The sequence below is a fragment of the Monodelphis domestica genome, chromosome 4 (genome assembly GCF_027887165.1).
Source record: "Monodelphis domestica isolate mMonDom1 chromosome 4, mMonDom1.pri, whole genome shotgun sequence".
In the NCBI taxonomy this organism is placed as follows: domain Eukaryota; kingdom Metazoa; phylum Chordata; class Mammalia; order Didelphimorphia; family Didelphidae; genus Monodelphis; species Monodelphis domestica.
Window position 1 is genome coordinate 376,470,596 of NC_077230.1, and position 21,114 is coordinate 376,491,709.

Here is a 21,114-nt window from a genome sequence, read left to right on the forward strand (position 1 = left end):
TCAGGAGAAGTTATGGGCCTGTAGCACAGCTTTTGCCCATCTCCCAACCCCACCTCCAACTGATATCACCTCCCTACTGCTTCCCTCCAAGGCCTGCCCCACTTCATCTCTCTGCCTTACCCAGTGATATGTGGGTATCCATTGTTCAGCTATGGCTGGAGAGTCATCTTTCCTGTCTTCCCGGAAGACTGGTCATCTGTAGCCTCAGACCTAGATCTTGACCTCCATAACTACCCTGAGCCTAAGGCCAAGTGTCAATTCTTGGTTTCCTCCCTGCCAAGCCTTGCCCAGCAGGAACCTTCCCCTTTGGGTTTTTTCAGGTTCTTCCTCGAGACCTATCACTTCTCCCCATTCCCCATTCCCCAGGCTCCACAGAGCTAAGATTTTCCTCTTTTCTCTGCACTGGACAAAAGAACAGAACGTGTCAGCCAAGCTCAGCAGCAACTTCATTAGCTACCCAAATGTCACACCCTAGGAAAGCATCAGACCACAGCTGCCTAATTAGTCCAAACTCTATAAACAAAGGAGGAAAGGCGGAGAAATCCTGCAGACCTCAGCTCTGACATCCCCAAAGAGAAGCAAGGGGATGGGGGGCTGTGGGGGGCACCCCCCTCTATGTCCAACTACCAGGCAGTCAATCCTCAAGGAAGCATTCCTTAAATACTTCCAAGTCCCAGACACTGCACTAAGTGCAGAGGATGCAAAGAAAGGGGAAAACCCAAAATTAGAAAGCCAGTTCTTGTCCTCAAGGGGCTCACATTCCAATGAGTAAGATAGCCAGCAGATAACTATGGTGGGTAGTCAAGGGCCAGAATGGATGCAAAGAGAAGAGGTGAGTGTGTAAGTATGTCTATGTTTCTATGTGTGTCTATATTTCTCTGTGTGTGTGTGTGTATGTGTGTGTGTGTGTGTGTGTGTAAGGAAAGGCCATCTTAGAAAGAAGGAACTAGTTGCTGATGTGAGGAAGGGTCCAAGAAAAGGTCTCCTACCATCCCTTCAAAACCCAACCCTAAACTGATCTCTGTTTGTTAGTGGGAGCAAGAAGGAGAGAGACCGATGTCCCTAGTCCTTTGCTTTTCTTCTTTCCTAAAGCTGCTCCTAAAAGAGGTTAAATTAGAAATGTATAGAATTGCAGGCCTGCAAGTAGCCCTAGGGACCATCTGCCTCAGTGCTTTCATTTTACAAATGAGGAAACTGAGGCCCAGAGAAATTAATCGTTGCTTAGTGTCTCAAGGCTAGTAAGTCTCCAGCTAGATTCTCACACACACACACACACACACATACACACACAGGTCAGACATGAAGTCAAGGCTCCTGCCACCTACAGACTCCACCATGCACAGAAGCCGCGCCAGGCACGAACCTGCCCAAACATACCACCTTTCCAGCCCTGGGCTATGGCCTCGGTTGAGAATAATGGAACACAAACACCTCACACACTTAATTCCAGTTGTGTGTGACCTGCTCTGCTCAAACATACCTCATCCAACACACCCAGGATCAGGTCTCCATCCAGGACCAACCCCACCGGACATGCATCATGCACAGCCTTTCTATGGAGGGTCCTTACCCACCCCACCCCCGCCTCCCCAAAGCAAGCTCAACAGAGAAGGGACGACAGCATGCGGTTAGAGGGGTGGCGGGGACGAGATCGGGAACAAGTCGGGGCCTACCTTTGCGAGCAATCCGAATACAGTTTAGTCGGGTTTCCTGAGGAGACACAAGAGACAGGAAGGGTCAACACCATTGAACTTGGTAGCCAGGGGCTACCTCGGCCTCCGCCAGCCTCAGAGGGCCACGTCCACAAAGCCTCTGCCCTCTGATTTATATCTGCCCTGATCAAGTCGGGGCTCAGATGCCAAATCAGGAGGCATGAAGCAAACTGGGGGAAACCTCAAGAGGGAAGATCTAGAAAGGGAGCCTCATAGGATCCGACGTTTGGAGCTGGGAGGAAATCCTCTAGTCCGACCTCCTCATTTTACCATGGAGGAGACTGAGGCCCAGAAAGTTCAGTGACTCCACTAAGATCACAATAGATAACCTTGAAATCCAGCCACTCTGAATCCACTTTCAGAACTCTTTCCACTATCCCCCCAATGCCTCTGGGTATCAAGGGAAGATGGGGCCCTAGGAGCAGCACTGGCCTGAACCCCTGGATACTGCACCCCACTCCTTGGCCCCCAGGAGAAGAGTCCAGCTAGTTCTAAAAACATTCCCACTTCCTCCCAGCCCCCTTAGGAACCTGCCTGCCCCTGTCCCACACCCCAGGTTGTTCCTCACCCCCTTCAAGTGGCTTGTGGCCTGGAAGTAGATGAGATATGCCTTCTTGGGCTCCAACGGTGGATTCCAATAGCCCCGGTAAGTCTGGTTGTCCCCCACAGTGAAAGGTGTGGCTTCTAGAAGGCTGCTGGCTGGCAGCTCTGCCCCAAAATAGTGGACCGCACCCCGAGCGAGTGCAGCATCAAAGGTCAGTGGCACCGGGAAGCAGTCCTGACCACCAGGCTCCCGTTTCATCCTCCGGGCACGGTCCTCTTCCACTATGACCTGGTATACACTGAGCAAAGGGGAAAGAAAACAGAGGCCCTCAGGGCATCAGTACATGGTGGAGAAGGGTCCTAGAAAGGGACCTTCAGAGCAGAAACTATCTCCAAAGCCCAAATTACCTTGGCCATATTGTATGGCCTTGAAGGTTCACCAAAATTCTGTGCCCATCACCACACATACAACACAAATAATCTCTCTCTCTCTCTCTCTCTCTGTCTCTGTCTCTGTCTCTCTCTCTCTCTCTCTCTCTCTCTCTCCCCAATTCCCTCCCCCCTCTGCCTTCCTTCCTCTCTTTCTCTTCCTCTCCTCCATATCTCTCTCTCTGTCTCTCTCTCTTTGTCTCTCTGTCTCTCTCTTGGTCTCTCTGTCTGTCTGTCTGTCTGTCTCTCTCTCTCTCTCTCTCTCATATCCATAAAAATGGAGTTCTAGAGCTGGAGGAGATCTCAAACACCAGCTAGTCCAACTCACTCATTTTACAGAAAAGGAAACCAGTACAGAAAACTGTAGTGATTGCTAAAGGTTCCACAGATAACAGCAGAAAACAGCAGAGAAGAGATAGGGACTCAGGTCCTGACTTGCAATAGATTATCTTTTTCATTAATTCACTCTACTCCCTACACACAAGGCCACCCATCATCTAGCCCGGAGTCAGATTCAAGATCCTGCTGGCCAAGGATTCCATGTCTGGAAACAGATCCAAGAGGGAAATGGGAAGGAGGTCACACTTTCCCATACCTTCCTGCTCTCCTTCAAAGGAAGATGCTCAGTGGGAGTAGGAAACCCTGGTTTATGGAATCATGTAGGTCAGATTTGGCCACTGATCTACAATGGATAGGTCCTTTACCACTGGACCTCAGTATCCTCCTCTATAAAAAGAAGGGATTGGACTAGGTGGTCCCTAAGAGAATAAATGGCCCCCAGCTCTGGCATTCTCCCAACTCTGGCATTGCATGTTCTAAAGGCCCTTAAGGTCATTACACCTTATATTCTAAGGTATTCTGTGTCCTAAGTGCCTTCCCAGCTCTGACATTCTCTGTTCTAAGGTCTCTCCCAGCTCTGACATTCTCTGTTCTAAGGTCTCTCCCAGCTCTGACATTCTCTGTTCTAAGGTCTCTCCCAGCTCTGACATTCTCTGTTCTAAGGTCTCTCCCAGCTCTGACATTCTCTGTTCTAAGGTCTCTCCCAGCTCTGACAGTCTCTGTTCTAAGGTCTCTCCCAGCTCTGACATTCTCTGTTCTAAGGTCTCTCCCAGCTCTGACATTCTCTGTTCTAAGGTCTCTCCCAGCTCTGACATTCTCTGTTCTAAGGTCTCTCCCAGCTCTGACATTCCCTGTTCTAAGGTCTCTCCCAGCTCTGACATTCTCTGTTCTAAGGTCTCTCCCAGCTCTGACATTCTCTGTTCTAAGGTCTCTCCCAGCTCTGACATTCTCTGTTCTAAGGTCTCTCCCAGCTCTGACATTCTCTGTTCTAAGCTCTCTCCCAGCTCTGACATTCTCTGTTCTAAGCTCTCTCCCAGCTCTGACATTCTGTGTTCTAAGGTCTCTCCCAGCTCTGACATTCTGGGTTCTAAGCTCCCTCCCAGCTCTGACATTCTGTGTTCTAAGGTCTCTCCCAGCTCTGGCATTCTCTGTTCTAAGGTCTCTCTCAGGTCTGACATTCTCTGTTCTAAGGTCTCTCCCAGCTCTGACATTCTCTGTTCTAAGGTCTCTCCCAGCTCTGACATTCTCTGTTCTAAGGTCTCTCCCAGCTCTGACATTCTCTGTTCTAAGCTCTCTCCCAGCTCTGACATTCTCTGTTCTAAGCTCTCTCCCAGCTCTGACATTCTCAGTTCTAGAATCTCTCTCATCTCTGACATTCTCTGTTCTAAGGTCTCTCCCAGCTCTGACATTCTCAGTTCTAGAATCTCTCTCAGCTCTGACATTCTCTGTTCTAAGGTCTCTCCCAGCTCTGACATTCTCTGTTCTAAGCTCTCTCCCAGCTCTGACATTCTCTGTTCTAAGCTCTCTCCCAGCTCTGACATTCTCTGTTCTAAGCTCTCTCCCAGCTCTGACATTCTCTGTTCTAAGCTCTCTCCCAGCTCTGACATTCTCAGTTCTAGAATCTCTCTCATCTCTGACATTCTCTGTTCTAAGGTCTCTCCCAGCTCTGACATTCTCAGTTCTAGAATCTCTCTCAGCTCTGACATTCTCTGTTCTAAGGTCTCTCCCAGCTCTGACATTCTCTGTTCTAAGGTCTCTCCCAGCTCTGACATTCTGTGTTCTAAGCTCTCTCCCAGATCTGACATTCTCTGTTCTAAGTTCTCTCCCAGCTCTGACATTCCATATTTTAAGGGCCCTCCTGGCTCTGATATTCTATGCTTGAAGGGCCTTTCCAGCTCTCACATTCTATGGACTAATATGTACACACACACACACACACACACACACACACACACACACTGCTCTGAAAATGCCATGATTTTACATTGCCTTAGTAATTTATTATGACTTTGTCAGCCATGGGTTTAGCGAGCCATTTTTGAAGCTATTTCTATTTTCAGCCTGTCCCACCTCTTGGGCTAACTAGTTGCATGAAATAATAATAGCTTCCAATTCTATAGCATGAATAGCAACCGCACCCTCAGAAGTAGAGAATACTTATATTATTATCCCTAAAGAAAGGGACACCAAGACTCAAGAAAGAGAAATTAACTTGCCCAGATATTTTAGCTAGTCCATAACAAAGCATAGACCCAGCTCTGGAGAGTCATTGTTTTGAGGGCAACTTGGTATAGTAGGTAGAGTGCTGGGCTTGAAGTCAAGGAGAACTAGATTTGAATTGTAACACTTAACACTTCTGAATCTTAGTTTCCTGATCTGTTAAATGGGGACAATAATAATCCCAACAGTACCTACTTTATGGTTTTATGGTAAGGCTCAAATGAGATAATAGGATCGTAGCTTAGCTTGTTTAGTCATTTTGGTCGTGTCTGAGTCTTCATGACCCCATTAGGGTTTTTTTCGGCAAAGACACTGGAGTGGTTTGCCATTTCCTTTTCCAGCTCATTTTGCAGATGAGAAACTAAGGCAAACAAGGTTAAGTGACTTGCCCAGGGCCACACAGCTAGTAAGTGTCTTAGGTCAGATTTATATTCAGGAAGATGAGTCTTTCTAACTCCAGGTCTGGTGCTTTAAAGACATGAAGTCTAACAGATAAGGAAACTAAAGCCCAGAATGGCTAAGTAACTTGCCCATGATCTTCCAGCTAGTAAGTGTCCAAGATGGGATTGAAACTCAGACCTTCCTGCTCCCAAGCCTGCTGCATGCTACAGCTTGGTATTTATATAACTAGAGATTAATAATATATGTAAAGCACCTTGCAAACCTTAAGGTGTTACAGAAATGTCAGTTAATATCACTCTGAGATTGGATGAGTAGGTTCCTTTCCACCTTTGGGATTCGTTTATAAACTTGAATGCTGTCCCATTCATGGCCATCTGGCCAAACTGTGCCCATACATTGCCATTCTCCTTCCCCCACCCCAATCCCTCCAATCATCTAATTACCGTCTCTGTCCCCCTTGCTTTTTGTTCATTTTTCAGTCATGGCTTATTCTTATGACCCCATTTGGGATTTTCTTGGCAAAGATTTTGGAGTGGTTTGCCATTTCCTTCTCCACCAAATTTTACAGATCAAGAAACTGAGGCAAACAGGGTTGTGTGACTTGTCCAGAGTCATACAGCCAGTAAGCTGGGGCCGGATTTGAACTCATGAAGATGAATCTTCCTGATGCTAGACCTGGTACTCTATCTACTGCACCCCTAGATGTCCTCACACAGTTCCATAAAATCTCCCTTTGGGGACAGTGACTAGCTCTGCACATGGACCTCTGAAGCAGAGGCCTGAAGATCTGGGACAGGGTATAGGGTGAAGCGAGGTGGTGGGCAGGAGGGAAGTTAAAGACTGACTTTTTTCTCCTGATCCCATTCCATAGCCATAAGTTTGGTCTTTTTTGTGGCAGCAGCATATGAACACTGATTCTCCAGTCACTTTTAGTGAGTGATCTCTCAGAGCTCAGTATCCCATAAGCATGGCAAGGAAGCAGGAGAGAGAGAGAGAGAGAGAGAGAGAGAGAGAGAGAGAGAGAGAGAGAGAGAGAGAGAGAGAGAGAGAGAGAGAGAGAGAGAGAGAGAGAGAGAGAGAAACATGGAGAAAGGATCACAGAGCCAGAGATTTAGAGTTGGAAGGCACTTTATAGGCAATTGAGTCTAATTAATCTCTTCATTTTACAGATGAGGAAACTGAGACAGGCAGAGGTTAAGTGACCTTCCCAGGCTCACCCAGTTAATAAGTATCTCAGACAGGATTGGAACTCAGGTCTCTCTGACTCCAGGTCCAGCCCTCTATCCACTATATCACCTACATCACCCCCTCTTCCTAGAGGAGGAATGGGAAGAAGAAAGAATCAGGAAGGAGAACTAAAGAGGAACATGCCATTCAACAAATGAGCTAGCAATACAAAGCAAGTTACCTACCATAAAAGCCTCAATAACTGCTTGCTCTCAACTGGTCTCCCCAAGCCTCAGGAAGGCAATTAAAGGGCTCAGTTTTCTCTCTGCTTCATTCTGTTTATTTCTGAGGAAGTGAGGGGCCTCCAAGTCCAGGACAGTACCAGGGCCAAAGTCTACTATCTCTGGGAACATCTCTTTTTAATAGCCTCGCTCAGACCCATCACAGGCCCCTCCTCAGCAGAGCTGCTTGTGCCCTCCATCTGATAGCTCAGCTGGTCCTGACTATTTTCTCTAGCCCTCATCTGAGAGCTTGGAAGGTGGAGTGAAAGGGAGGATGAGTCATACGGTCCCTCTGGAGAGACGGTCCTAGACAGAGCTAGTGTCCCTGTGCCAGAAAAAAAGCAATTGTGAAGCAATGACCCTTCTCACTAATTACTAATGTGAGCCCCATATGGATTACATGGAGATGCACTTCATGTAAGATACTGTGAACACTAGGAATCTTTGGGAAAGGTACCTCAGTTGGGAGATATAAGCTGTGAAAATCTAACCCAAGGATCAAATCAGTAGGGAGATTGGGACACACATCAAAAGCCTTAACTAGATACCATTGGCAACAACATGGTTCCACCTTGCAAGATGGTGGAGGCATCAGTCAAACCAGCCTTTCCTGCTCCTCACAAACAAACCTCCCATTTCTAGCCATCCCACAGGCCAGGAATATATTCCATTCCTATCTCCACTTTGGAAAATACCTTCCTCTTTCTTCGAGCCACAGCTCAAGCATCATCTTCTGAATGAACATTTTCCTGCTTCACTCAAGTACCAACTAACTTCCCAAATAACTAATATGTATGTGTGTTTAAATATGTGCATAGTATCTTTATCCTGTATGTATTTTTATATGTACTCATTATCTTTCCCACTAAAATATCCCTGCAAAAAGGGATGGTTTCCTTCTTTGTGCTACTATCAGTAGAAGATGCTACACGAATCCTTGTTGATGGACCCAAGTAGAAGAGAGATGTGGGCCAGGGCTCTGTCCTTGGTCCTACTCTCTTCGGCATCCTATCACTGACTCTCCTGAAGGCAGTAATGTCCTGCCCATCAAATCTGGGGCTTACATCAGACTGAGAGGAATGGCTGAGATGTTAGATGACCAATTCAGGAATCCCCAAAGAGTTCACAAACTTGGTACGATGGGCTAAACCTTTGAAAACTCCATCAGTGAAAGAAAGAGCAAGGGAGGCAGATTTCAGTTCCATGTAAAAGTAAGCCACTTCCCCTGGTCCTAAGTTTTTTTTATCTGTGAAATATCAAGAGGGGGAGCAAGGTAAGATGAACTAAATGGACTCCAAAGAGACCTTTCCATTCCTAAAGCTATGATTCTAAACCTGAGAACTTTAATGCAACAAACCAATTAATTAATTAATCAAAATTTTCTAAACCTATGAGTCTAAGACTCTAAGGAAAACTTCTTAATACACAGAGCAGTCACAAACTGGAGAGGGCAGCTTTGTGTTACAAAAAGAGTAGAAGTCGCAGAGGTTAATTTAGGTTTGTTATCAGGAAAAACTCTTTAAAAATTAGGAATTGATTTTTTTTCATTGATCAGTCATTTCAGTTGTATCCAACTCTTCATGACCCCATTTGGGGATTTTCTTGGCAGAGATACCAAAGTGGTTTACCATTTCCTTCTTCAGTTCACTGTACATGAGGAAGCTGGGGCAAACGGGGTTAAGTGACTTGCCCAGGGTCACACACCAGCTAGTAAGTATCTGAGACCAGATTTGAGCTCTGGCACTCTATCCCCTAGACCATCTAGTTGCTATGGACCTATTACTTTTTTATGTAGAGGACTCCAAGATGAAGAAACTCCCTCTCTACTCATTCAAGTCACCACTTCTATAGTCTATAACCCTAAAGGTTTGCCTTGAGCACTAAGAGTCTAAGTGAGTTTCCTAGGGTCACACAGTTGTTATGTGTCAGAGACAAAACCTGGCTAGATAAAATCACCTCCAAAGTTTCTCCCTGCCCTAAATCTATGGTCCTAGATTTTGCAGAGGAAATTGAGGTTCAGCGAAAGGAGAGGACTAACCCAAGGTCATGTGTCGGAGGCATGAACCAAAGTCATCCAAGCTCTAAGGTCTCTCAATTATAGAACTGTCCAAAAGGGGAAGGAGTTACATGGAGGTGAAAGGGGGCTCCCCCTCCCTGGAGATCTTCAAGCAGTGTGGGGGGGACCACTTGTCATGTATGTTATAGTGCATATTCCTTTATGGAACGGATTGGACAAGACGGCTACTACCCATCCTTCCCTTCCAACTCCCAAATTCTATGATTGTGAGGGTCCTGTTACTGGAGGTCAGTAAATGGAGGCTGGACAGTGACTTTTCTGGGAAGGCCCTTTTCAACTCTGAGATTCCCTGGGATTGAGAGGAGATGGTGTTAGGGAAGTTAGATGAAGGTCATGGGGAGCATGAGGCGACATGGAGAAGGCCAGGACCAAAGACTAGTAAAAGGGAAACAAAAAGCCAGGCTGGCCTCCAGCATCAGATTAAGGACGTCTCAGACTAGCATCTCCATGCTCTCTGGCCAAACCATTCTGGGCTCTGGAAATCCATGTCCTTTTACCCTAATTTATCAGCTTTAGGGTCCTGAGCCTTCAAATATAGGTCCACTCCCCACCCCACTGACAGAGATCCTAATCCCTCTTTAACTCAGTAGTCAAGCTTTGAGAATGCCAGACTGAAAAATCCAAGCTCCACTTAAGGAGCATCTCTGAACATTAGCCAGGCTAGTTCCCAACCAGCTCTGCCCTTGAACCCTTTCCAGCTTGGGAGGATGTGCTATATCTTGCATGCTGAGGACTTGCAAAGCCTTTGGGAATCCCCAGTCACCTCCACACCATGCCAGCAAGTAAGAAATTTGGGGAAAGATTTTAATTTCACTTTCCTTTGGGGAAATTATTTTTATTGTTATTGATTTAACTAATTAATATTAACAATCATTATAGCAAGTTTTTCTATAACAGTTTAAGATTTGCAGAATATTTTATGTGTGTTATTTCATTTGGTTCTCAAAACAACCTTGGGAGGTAGATACTATACATATCCCATTTTACACATGAGCAAACTGAGTCTGAGACAAATTAAGTGACTTGTCTAGAGTCATACAGCTAGAAAGTGTTTAGGGCAGGCTTCAAACTCAGGTCTTCTTGACTCTAACTGCTGAAGGTTAAGATACCAAGCGGCCACAAAATGGAGCCCATGAAAGTCATTTCCACAAGGGGAAAACTGGGAACACTGAAGGAGAAAAACAATTCTATGGGAGAGGATAAAGGTTAGGGTGGGGGAACTTCTATGCATATTACCCACAAAACACCACCTTAATTGTCCCATCTCCATCAGGGCAGGCTGTGAAAAGGAAGGTCAGATATATTGCAGTCTGTTCTTTCAGGGATGGCTCCAGGAAGCTTAAAGCTTCTCTCCCTTGCCCTGTAATTGTGAAAAGCCACCCAATGAGAGGTAAGCCTACTGCCCTATTTCCAAGGTAACAGGCCAGCCACCATTTGCTACCATCTCTGGGGGTAAGAGGGAGAGTGGGAAAGAAGTATTGCCCCCAGAGAAGTACCAGCCCCCTGAAACCCCATGTCCTGCCTAAATGACCTAATGAGGATGTGATGTCAACTTAAATCAGAGCCGCTGGCCCTGACTCTGGCTGCCCAGATCACAGGAAAGAGACAGAGGCACCCATACCTGCCCATCTGTCTTTACATGTAACAGAGAGAAAGTGTGTCATAGTGGAGGGCGTGTTGGACTTGTAGTTAAGAGAAACTAGGTTAGGATCCCTACCTCAAAACAGGGATAAAGCTGTGTGGCTCTAAGCAAATGGAGTCATCTCTCTGATTTCTCATCTATAAAATGGGGATATTAATAATACCCAATTGTAGGGATCAAATGAGATCGTGTTTGTAAAACAACTAGGTGGAGCAGTGGAAGGAGTACCAGGCTTGGAGTCAGGGAGATTCTTCTTTTGTGGCTTCTGGCTTCAGACACTTACTGGCTGGGTGACCCTGGACAAGTCACTTAACCATGTTGCCTCAGTTTCCTCATTTGGAAAGTGAGTTGGAAATGGCAATGACAAATCACTCCAGTATCTTTGCAAAAAAAAAAAAAATCAAGAGGGCAGCTGGGTGGCTCAGTGGATTGAAAGCCAAGCCGAGATGGAAAGTCCTGAGTTCAAATCTAGCCTCAGACACTCCCTAGCTGTGTGACCTTGGGAAAGTCACTTAACCCCCATTGCCTAGCCCTTACCACTCTTCTGCCTTGGGACCAATACCCAGTATTGATTCCAAGACAGAAGGTATGGGTTTTAATTTTTAAAAAAACTCAAATAGGGTCATGAAGAGTTGGACATGCCTGAAAAATGACTTAACAACAGTATACAAAGCACTTGGCAAATCTTGGAGTGTTATATCAAGTAATCAAAAAGAACTTCTTAAGCACCTACTGTGAGAGGTACAAGGAGAAGGGGAAGAGAACAAGCACTTATTAAGCACTCATATGCTAGGCACTGGGATAAGTGCTTTACAAAGATTATCTCATTTGATACAAGTTATTATTGTTGCTGTGATCGTCATAAGCAATATAAATAATAATATTAATGTTATTAGTATGGAAGGGGAAGCTAAGTGACTTGGTGAATAAAGAGCCAGACCTAGAGATGGGAAGTTCTGCATTCAAATCTGACCTCAAAAACTTCCTAGCTGTGTCACCCTGAGCAAGTCACTTAACTCCTATTGCCTAGCCCCTATCACTCTTCTGCCTTAGAACCAATACTTAATATTGATTCTAAGACAGAAAGTAGGGGTATATATGTATATATGTGTGTACATACATATGTGTGTATTATATAATTATGGAAGAAATCCTCTTAACAAAAAATTCACAAATCTAACCCTCTATTACAGGTTGGGGACAGTAAAAGGATAAAAGGGAAGAGTCTTCCTCACTGATCAAAAATGAGTCAGCCACCTAAGATCCTCTCCCAGGTATGGGTGCATGTTCATCCCATGGCTAGGTACCCATTTCAGACACAATTCCTAACCTCCCACTCCTATATTCTCTGTCCACCTCCACCCATTCAACTACTATAGATTAGAGAAGAGGGACTAGAGGGGCCCCAGTCTGTAGGGCAAAGAAAGACATTGCAGAAGAGCAAAACATTCTCCCAAAATGGACAATGTTCAGTAACTGGCATGTCTACACTGTCTGGGGTCCCTAAGTGGTCAGTGCCCTCCGTGTCCGACATACAGAGTAACCAGAACCCACTAGCCAACATCCCCAATGACAATACACTCAGTGATCAGTCCCCACCATGATCAACATGCAAAGTGACCAGTCTTCATCCTAGCTACCATTCCAACAGCCTGATATCCTCAGTGTCTAACATCTTTTATTGCCAATATACAGTGATCAGCATAGTTAGTGACCAGTATCCCAGGGACCTAGTATCCACCATGCCCTCAATGACTAACACCCTCAGTGACCAGTGTCCCATACTGACCAACATCCTTGATGATTAACACTCTCCATTACCAGTCCCTCTTGACCAATGTTCTTAGTAATCAGGATTCTTAAAGATCAAAGTATATAGTACCCCATTCTAGTCAATGACTAGAATCCCCAATGTTTAGCTTCCTCGAGGACCAAGATCTACAGCAGCCTGTACTCAGTATCCAATATCCTCAACGCATCCATACTAGCCAGCGCCCTTAGTAACAAATATCCAGTGACAAAAGCCCAAGGGAATAACATCTTCAATGCTAGTCTAGTGACTAACATCTCTGCAAACCCTGAATCCATAGTGACCAGAATGAACAAGACCCAGAGTGATTAACACCCTCATTGACTATGACTACATGATGACCAGCATTCCCAATGACCAACTAACTCAGTGAGCTACATCTTTGATGGCTAATGTTCACAGTAACCTTGTAATGGCCTTAGTAACCAAAGTTCACACTTATCAACAGTCACCAGGATCCATAGTAACCAATATTATCACTAGTCAATGTCCTCATGATGTCCACAGTGGTCAAAGTCAAAGTCCAGGGGAATAGCATCCTCAGTGACTAGTGCTGAGAGAAAAATAAAAGTTGAAAAAATCTACCAATCACCTCCTCAAAGAGATTCCAAAAGAAAAACTCCCAGGTCTATTATAGTCAAATTGCAGAATTCCTAGGCCAAGGAGAAAATACTGCAAGTAGACAGAAAGAAATAATTAAAATATTGTGGAGCCACAGTCAGGATTACACGGGACATGGCAACTTCTACATTAAAGAATCAGAGGACTTAGAATATGATACACAATGACTAGTGTCCATAGTGACCAACGTTCCTGGTACCCAGAGTCTATAGTGAACATGACTAGTGTTCATAGGAGTGAACATCCTCAGTAACTAGTATTGATGATAACCAGGGTCCACAGAAACCAATATCTTCAGTGATCAATATCCATAGTATCTGCAGTGACCAACATCTTTGGAATCCGGGATCCATAGTGAACAATATGACCATATGTTTAGTATCCTTAGTGACTAGGATCAACAGTAACCACTATCCTTAGTGTCCAGTATCCATACCACTCAAAACCTCAGAGACCAGCGTCCATGGTGACTGGGTTGCATAAAATCAACACTGGAGCCAAATGAGAGCGCATCAACTGAAACTTCCAGAGGAGAAATTACATGTCTATTCCCCAACCCCTACCATATTTCCTGCCAGGATCATAGGCCAATAGGAAACAATCCCTTCTCCCTAGGTTCATCCCATTGCCCCAGGAGGAAGAAGGAGCTGAGATGAAAATGGAGTTGGGAGCATGGGAAGGAAGGAAGGAAGCTAGTTTTATACAAAGGGGTAGAATGCCAATTGAAGCACTCTTCTTCCCTTTTTTTCCTCAATGAATTTTTCTCTAGAGTAAGCAATATATATCTTGTTTTGCAACATGACCAACAGGGAAATATGTATTATATAATAATATATATACAACTTATGTCATATTACCTGCCTTCTAGGGAAGGGGAAAAGGGAGAAGGGTGAAAGGGAGACAAAAAAAGAATGAAAAATCAATTTTTGGACCTAGCCGATGTGAGAATGTTTTTCTTGAATAAACATATTTATTATAATTTATTACATGTTTATAACAAATCATATATAACATCATATAAAATATATAACATGACCTTTATATAATGTCTGCTATATTACATACCATTATAATGTTATAATATGATAATGTTATATTATCATTACATATTATATTGTTATATTTTTTTTAAGATAATTCACCTACCTCCCCAAAAAAGGGCAAAACTGAGAACAAATGTTATCAAGTCAAAAGGAAAAAAGGAGAGAAAAAGCAAACAGGCAGAAGGGAGACTTGAGAGACAAAAGGTCCCCCAGCACCCACTCATCCCCAACACCATTCAGTCCAGGTCCTCCCCATTGAGGTGCCTTACCTGATGGGGGCCCCACGTCCCTGGGCTGGCCTCAGCAGAACTGTGATGGTGCTCTCTGACTCTCCCAATGGGGAAGGCATGTCCCCATAGTCAAAGCTTGGAGCTGAGAAGGGAGAGATAGGGAGGAGTGAACCAGAGGTCAGGGGAAATGTTTGAGGTCATTTAGAGCATTCTGAAATCCAGATTTCACAATCATTGTGCTCTAGACTGCTATGTTCATGATCTCTCAGTTCCCTTAATACCCAAGGCTCCTGAGCCCTCCTATCCCTAGCCTCCCTGACCATTCAATCTTTACCTCCCTGATCCTTTAATCCTCAACCTTCCTCATCCCTAGAACCCCATCTTTCCTAATTACTTCATCTCCAGCCTCCCTAAACATTCAGTCCTTACTTTCCCTGATCCCTTGGTCTCAGCCTCCCTCATCTCTTTGTCCTTAATGTATATGATCACTTAGCAGCCAAGCTTACCCTTCCTGCCCTCAGCCTCCTTGATCCTTCAGTCTCCAATTTCCCCAGTCCCTCACTCTCAAGCTTCTGTGATCCTTTTGTCCCTGATCTCACTGACCCCTGAATAGCCAACCTTCCTGATTCCTCCTATCCCCTGACCCCTCTACTCTTTCAGGCCCTAACCTCCCAAACACCCCAGTTCTCAGCCTCCCTTATCCTTCAGGGTCCAGTTCCCTACCTAGATATTTTGGCCTCCAACCTCCATGATCACTAGAACTTCTCTGACCCCTTAATATCCAATTTTCTGGAATTCTCCCAGATCCTTCATTTCCTCCCTGAACTTGCAGTCCCTAGTCTTTATATCCTTTGGTCCCCAATTTCTATGATCCTTCTAGACCCATGATCTCTCCATTTTCCTGACCCTTCACTGATCCAGCATTCCTAATACTTCAGTCCCTAATCTCTGTCATCTTTCTGTCCTTTACCTTTCTGACCCCTGAATATCCAACCTTCCCAATTCCCTTAGTCCCCTGTCTCTCTGGCCACTCCCATCTCTAGCTTCCCTGTCCTCTGCTTCTCTCTTTCCTTCACCTTCCTAACTCTTCTGGAAAGTATCAAAAGGACCCAGGACAGGGTCCAGATCTGTGATTTCAGTGTATAGGGAACTTGGGGGTGAAAAGACTCTCTACAATGCAATTTAACACTTTCTCTGAAATACATAATCTTAAAGGTTTGCCTAGAGTTTTTCTAAGTTGCCTAGCCTATGTTAGAGGTAGGAATTGAACCCAGATCTTCCAGGCTTCGGGTTCAGTTCTCTGTTGCCCCTCTGTATTGGAAGGCCTAATTAGGAGACTTCCTCCAGCCCCCAAGGGCCTGCCTGCTTGCCCATATGTCTGCACCAATGAAAGGTACATTAGGCAATGTCCTTCTATTGCATATTTTTCTAAAGTGTATAGTTGGACACCTTGTAAAAGTCATTAAAAATAATGCACTATTTGAAAATTATATATACATATATATGTATAGATGCACACATGTCACATTGAATTAAAAAAAAAAACAGAACACAAGCACTGACCAACCCTCCAGGTAGAAGGGACAGCGCTCTCCCCAAGGACATTTGTTCAGAAACCAGGAAAGGTAAGTCAACAATGGAACCAGAAATGTACTGAGGCCCTGGACACCCCCCCAATGACTTGTTTTGAGGAGGGCCACCCCCTCATCTCCAAGTGTCCCCATGAATCCTCATTAAAACATCCATCACCCACTTCTCCACCACCTACTCTTCCAACGAGTGATGCTCCCCATCCCTGACAGCCTTCCATCAGGCTCCCCTAGGCAACATTCCCTGGCAAAGTACAGCCCAGAGGGTCAGCCTTCTCCAACCTGGGGCCTAGGTTGTGGGGAAGAAGGAGAGAAGGTGGTTGCTCACCAGAGATGTTAGTGGTGATCTCAGTGAGTGCCGTCTGGCCAAAGCCCTTGCCGGTCCTTGCCCTCACAGAAAACAGGTATGTGGTACCCGGATGCAGGTTGGAGAACACATGGTAGGTCTCATTTCGGAGCTTGGAGACTGTGCGCCTGGGGCCAGGCACATTCACTGCAGGATCTGATGACTCAATGCTCTGATAGCTAATCTGGAAACAGGCCAAAGGGGGGGAAAGGCACAGAGACAAGGGTGTCACTCTCAGGAACCCCTGGGATTTAGAGTAGGAAGACAGATCACTAAGCCTTGATAACAAGAGCTTTGGGGGTGACCTCACCAATTCTCCATCTCCCTTCTTCCCAAAATCTAAACAATTCCTGCCTCTCACCTCTTTCCCCACAGAATCCTAGAATCAGAAGATACTTTAGAAGACAACTTCTCTTCCTTGTGCTCCTCCCACCATCTACTCCTCTTCTCCCCTCCAAAGCTTCTGGTCCATACTTGTGGGTCTGGATTTGCCCCGTGGGCCCTAGACCCAGAGTCTCAAGGAGATCTATCTACCTCATATTGGGTGATGAGGCCATTGGGTTCCAAGGGCTCTTCCCACTTCAGAAATATCATATCCTCCAAAGGGGTGAAGGTCAGTGACTCTGCTGAGATGCCTCCAGGAACTGCAAGAGAAACCCCACCCCAGGGTTTAATTCACCCAGTTACGATCAGGAGGGATAGAGGTCCAAAGAGACAAGGAATTTTCTGACAACAGAGGAGATGAAACTCTTGTGGACAAATTGGGAGATTCCCTTCCTTGAAATTTTGTTAAAACAGGAGATGCCCTACTCAACCAATAGCGTTTATTAAATATTATTATTAAATTAATTATTATTAAATAAATTACTTCTATATGCCAAGGCACTAAGGACATAAAGACAAAATAAAACAACATCTACTCACAAGGAGCTTTTAATCTAATGGGCAAATACATCTAGAAATACATGTTACCTAAATAAATACAAGGTAGTTTAGGAGGGTGGATATGAGTAGTTGGGAATATCAAGAAAGACTTCATGAAGATGGTTCTTGAGGTTCACTGTTTTTTAAACAACCCTTACCTTCCATCTTAGAGTTAATATAAATACTGTTCCCAAGGTAGAAGAATGGTAAGGGTGAGGCAGCTGGGGTTAAGTGACTTGCCCAGGGTCACACAGCTAGGAAGTATCTGAGACCAGATAAGGCCTGGCTCTCTAGCCACTGAGCCACCTAGCTGCCCCATCTTGAGCTTCATTATAAAGGAAGAGAAAGACTTTATGGGATAAGGAAGGAGTGTATTCTAGGCATATGATTCAACTAGGGCAAAGATGGAGTGTCAAGTGTGAAGAAACAATTGGAAATGCTTTAGGAACGGTCCTGGGACAATGGAGGAAGGCAAGGGGACAAACTGGGTATTTAAAGGAGAAAACTTCCAGGTATAAAAATTGAAGCAGAATGAGGTAAGGGGCCACCATAGAGGTAAGGGAGTCCCAGAAGAAAAGACTACTCAGCTTCCTGCATCTCATTAGAGAAGTGATGAATAAGGCAATCATCCACTGTCAAACATGGCTACCATGTTGATTTGTTTTGCTTAACTATTCTTCTTGGTTATAAGGGAAGGAAGAGTCTTTGGGAAGTAAGACAAATGGGGGCAGGGAGAACACGGATCAAATCCTTTAAAAAGAACAGAATGCTAAAGGCAGTAAAAAGTTTAAAGACTCCCATGGTATAATGGAGGAAAAAATGTCTCAGTCAGAGTAAGTGCCTTCCCCAAGATCACAGCTAGTGGCAAAACTAGAACCCAAATCTCTTAACCATATAGCTCGGGATCTTTTTATAATGTATGTTTTGTTTAATGTTTATGTTCCATATGCAACTCTACTCTCCCTGGTCGGGAGGGGTCTTCTTTGTGGTGAATCAAATCCTGTGGAAAAAAGAGCCCCCAAGAATAGTGACCCACTGGGGCGTCATCCAAAAACCATGTCCCAAGCTCACAAAATACCAGGCCACGGAACTTGCCCCTTTCAGTGACTGTGTATAAGCATTAGATCCTAAGTCTAGAACTGAAAGAGACTTTAGAGAACACTGAATCCAACCCCCTCATTTTTGCAGATTGAGACCCAAAAGCCCAGAGGTTAAGTAATGAGCTCAGAGTCTGAGACAGGATTTGAACACAGGTCTCTGATTTCAAGTCCAGCACTTTATATTCTATGCCACATTGGATATGAAATGGCACAGTGTGGAAAAAAGCAAAGCCAGGGGATCATGTAAACAAACAGTACAGCAATGTGTTGTCCTTCCAAACATGGTAGCTTCCTCACCACCCACCCCAGATTGAAGAATTGCTGGAATTCCCAGAAGCCTAGGGGAGAGAGAAGGTCTGGCTTTCTGGGCTCACTCTGTGCCCTCCTGGCTTAGGGAGCAGACCCTGACCCTAACCGGGCACCATCCTAGCATCTACTCAACCTAGGAACACTAGCCAATTAATTGTCCTAATCATTAGGTTGCTAACAAGGCTCCCCCAGGGGAAAACTTGAGACTGGGATTGATCCACTCTAGTTGGACATGGATTTTTTTCTCAGGCTGGGGAGCAGAGGGGAGGAGGGAGCTATTTAGGGGGCCCAGACAGTCAATTACTCTTTAGGAAAGGCTGATGAATAATTGTCAGAGTCAAATACAAAGACCTATGATGATCATGGGCAGGGATCTCCTCTCAACCTCCAAGAGTTTATAGTTCTCTTGTGAAGTGGGGACGTGCCTGGCAGAGACCGAAAAATTGCTCCCCAAATTGCCGAACCATTTACACCTTCTGGGCTGGTGATACCACAACTATGACCCTACACCCTAATGGGGGGGGGGACCTCACATGTACAAAAATATTTATAGCTGCTCTTTTTGTGGTGGCAAAGAATTGGAAGCCAAGAGAGTAGCCATTGACCGGAGAATGGTTGAACAGGCTACGGCACAGAAATGCGACAAAACACTTGTGCTATAAGAAATGATGAAGAAGATGGTTTCAGAGAAAACTGAGAAGACGGATGAACTGATGCAGAGGAAAGTGAGCAGAAAGAGGAGGATCATTTACACAATAACGACAATATCGGAAAGACAATAAAGACTTAAGAACTCTGATCAAGACATTGACCAGCCACCATTCTAACAGGGTGGAGTGGTTTTGGACACAGCCAGCAGAGGATTTGTCTTGCTTGCCTATGCATATTTGTTACCAGGGTTTTTCTTTTTCTTTTTTTTCCCCCTTTCAATAGTTGGGGAGGTCGGGGGAGGGGGAGAGAAAATAAATACCCAAAAGAACTAGAAATAAAGTAAATGCCCACAGATTGAGGAATGGCAAAACAAAATGTGGAACATGAATGGAATGGAATATTTAAGAGGCAGCTGGTGGTCCATGGATAGAGCGCTGGGTCTGGAGTCTGGAATACTTGAATTGAAATCTGGCCTCAGGCATTTCCTAGCTATGGATGCACCCCTGGGCAAGTTATTTACCCTCTCTTTGCCTCAGTTTCCTCAACTGTAAAATGAGATCATAATAGCTGCTGTGAGGATCAAATGAGATAATATTTCAAAAGGGCTTGGCACAGTGCCTGGCATATAACAAGCACTTAATAAATGCTAAATCCCTTCTCTTATAAGAAACAAAGAACATTATGAAGAGAGAAGCATGGAAAGATGATACAGAATAAAGTAAGCAGAGCCAAAAAAAACAATATACATAATGACCAAAACAATGGAAACGGAAGGAACAACTGTAAAACAAGTAAAAATTAACGTTACAGAATTACAACGAACAAGCCTGGTCCCAAAGAAAGGATGAGAGAGGACACCTGCCCCTCTTCCTTTGCAGAGGTCCAGGAGGGGGAGGAGGAAATGTCCAGGGATACGGAACAACACATATATTTTCAGAATTTTTTTATGTATTGATCGGTTTTGCTGACTTTTTTTACTCCCTCGTTTTCTTTTAAAAGTATTCTTGCTAAAATCTTTTTTTTTTTACTTCACAGGATAGTTCTTTGGGAGGGGGAACATAAAAGGAGAAGGATACAGAGAAAACTTGGGCTGAAAACAAAAGCATGAAAACAATAACAATGATATTTTACTTTTAAAAAGTTTATTCACTGAAAACCTTTTTTTAAAGAGTAATGCAGAGAAGAACTGGAAATCCAGTCCCTGGATTTGCTTCTTACTGATTATGGAGTCTCCAGGAAAATAAATGAATGAATAAATACACAGATAAATGAATGGATAGATAGATAGATAGATAGATAGATAGATAGATAGATAGATAGATGCATAGATAAAGAAAAAATGAATAAATAAAGATTTATATAGCACCTACTATGTGCCAGACACTATGCTAGGTGCTTTAAAAATGCTTTCTCTCTTCACAATAACCCTGGGAGGTTCGTGATATTATTATCCCCATTTTAAAGTTGGGGAAACTGAGGTAAAGATGTTAAGACTTGCCCAGAGGCATATGGTTAGTAAGTGTCTGAGGCTAGATTTGAACTCAATTTTTCCTTACTCCAGCCCAGCCTTCTATCCACTATATTCCCCAGTCTTGAGCCTAAAACAGACAAAAGTGGGATCAGCCCCAAGCTGAGGCAGGAGCCCCCTGGGACCTGCCTATCACAGCCTCTCCAGGGAA

The 21,114-nt window shown here is 44.5% G+C and overlaps 1 protein-coding gene across 5 annotated transcripts in view; it reads right to left on the bottom strand.

Moving 5' to 3' along the window:
* The window catches only part of PTPRU (protein tyrosine phosphatase receptor type U), a 123,244-nt gene that overhangs the window by 47,864 nt on the left and 54,266 nt on the right, over positions 1-21,114 (bottom strand). For all 5 annotated transcript variants that reach the window (XM_056795386.1, XM_056795388.1, XM_007493001.3 and 2 more), the window contains exons 9-13: positions 16,986-17,095; positions 16,434-16,635; positions 14,556-14,658; positions 2,281-2,554; positions 1,674-1,710 (exon numbers count right to left, since the gene is read on the bottom strand). In XM_056795386.1, the coding sequence (XP_056651364.1) occupies positions 1,674-1,710; positions 2,281-2,554; positions 14,556-14,658; positions 16,434-16,635; positions 16,986-17,095 (726 nt within the window). The remainder of the gene's footprint in view (positions 1-1,673; positions 1,711-2,280; positions 2,555-14,555; positions 14,659-16,433; positions 16,636-16,985; positions 17,096-21,114) is intronic.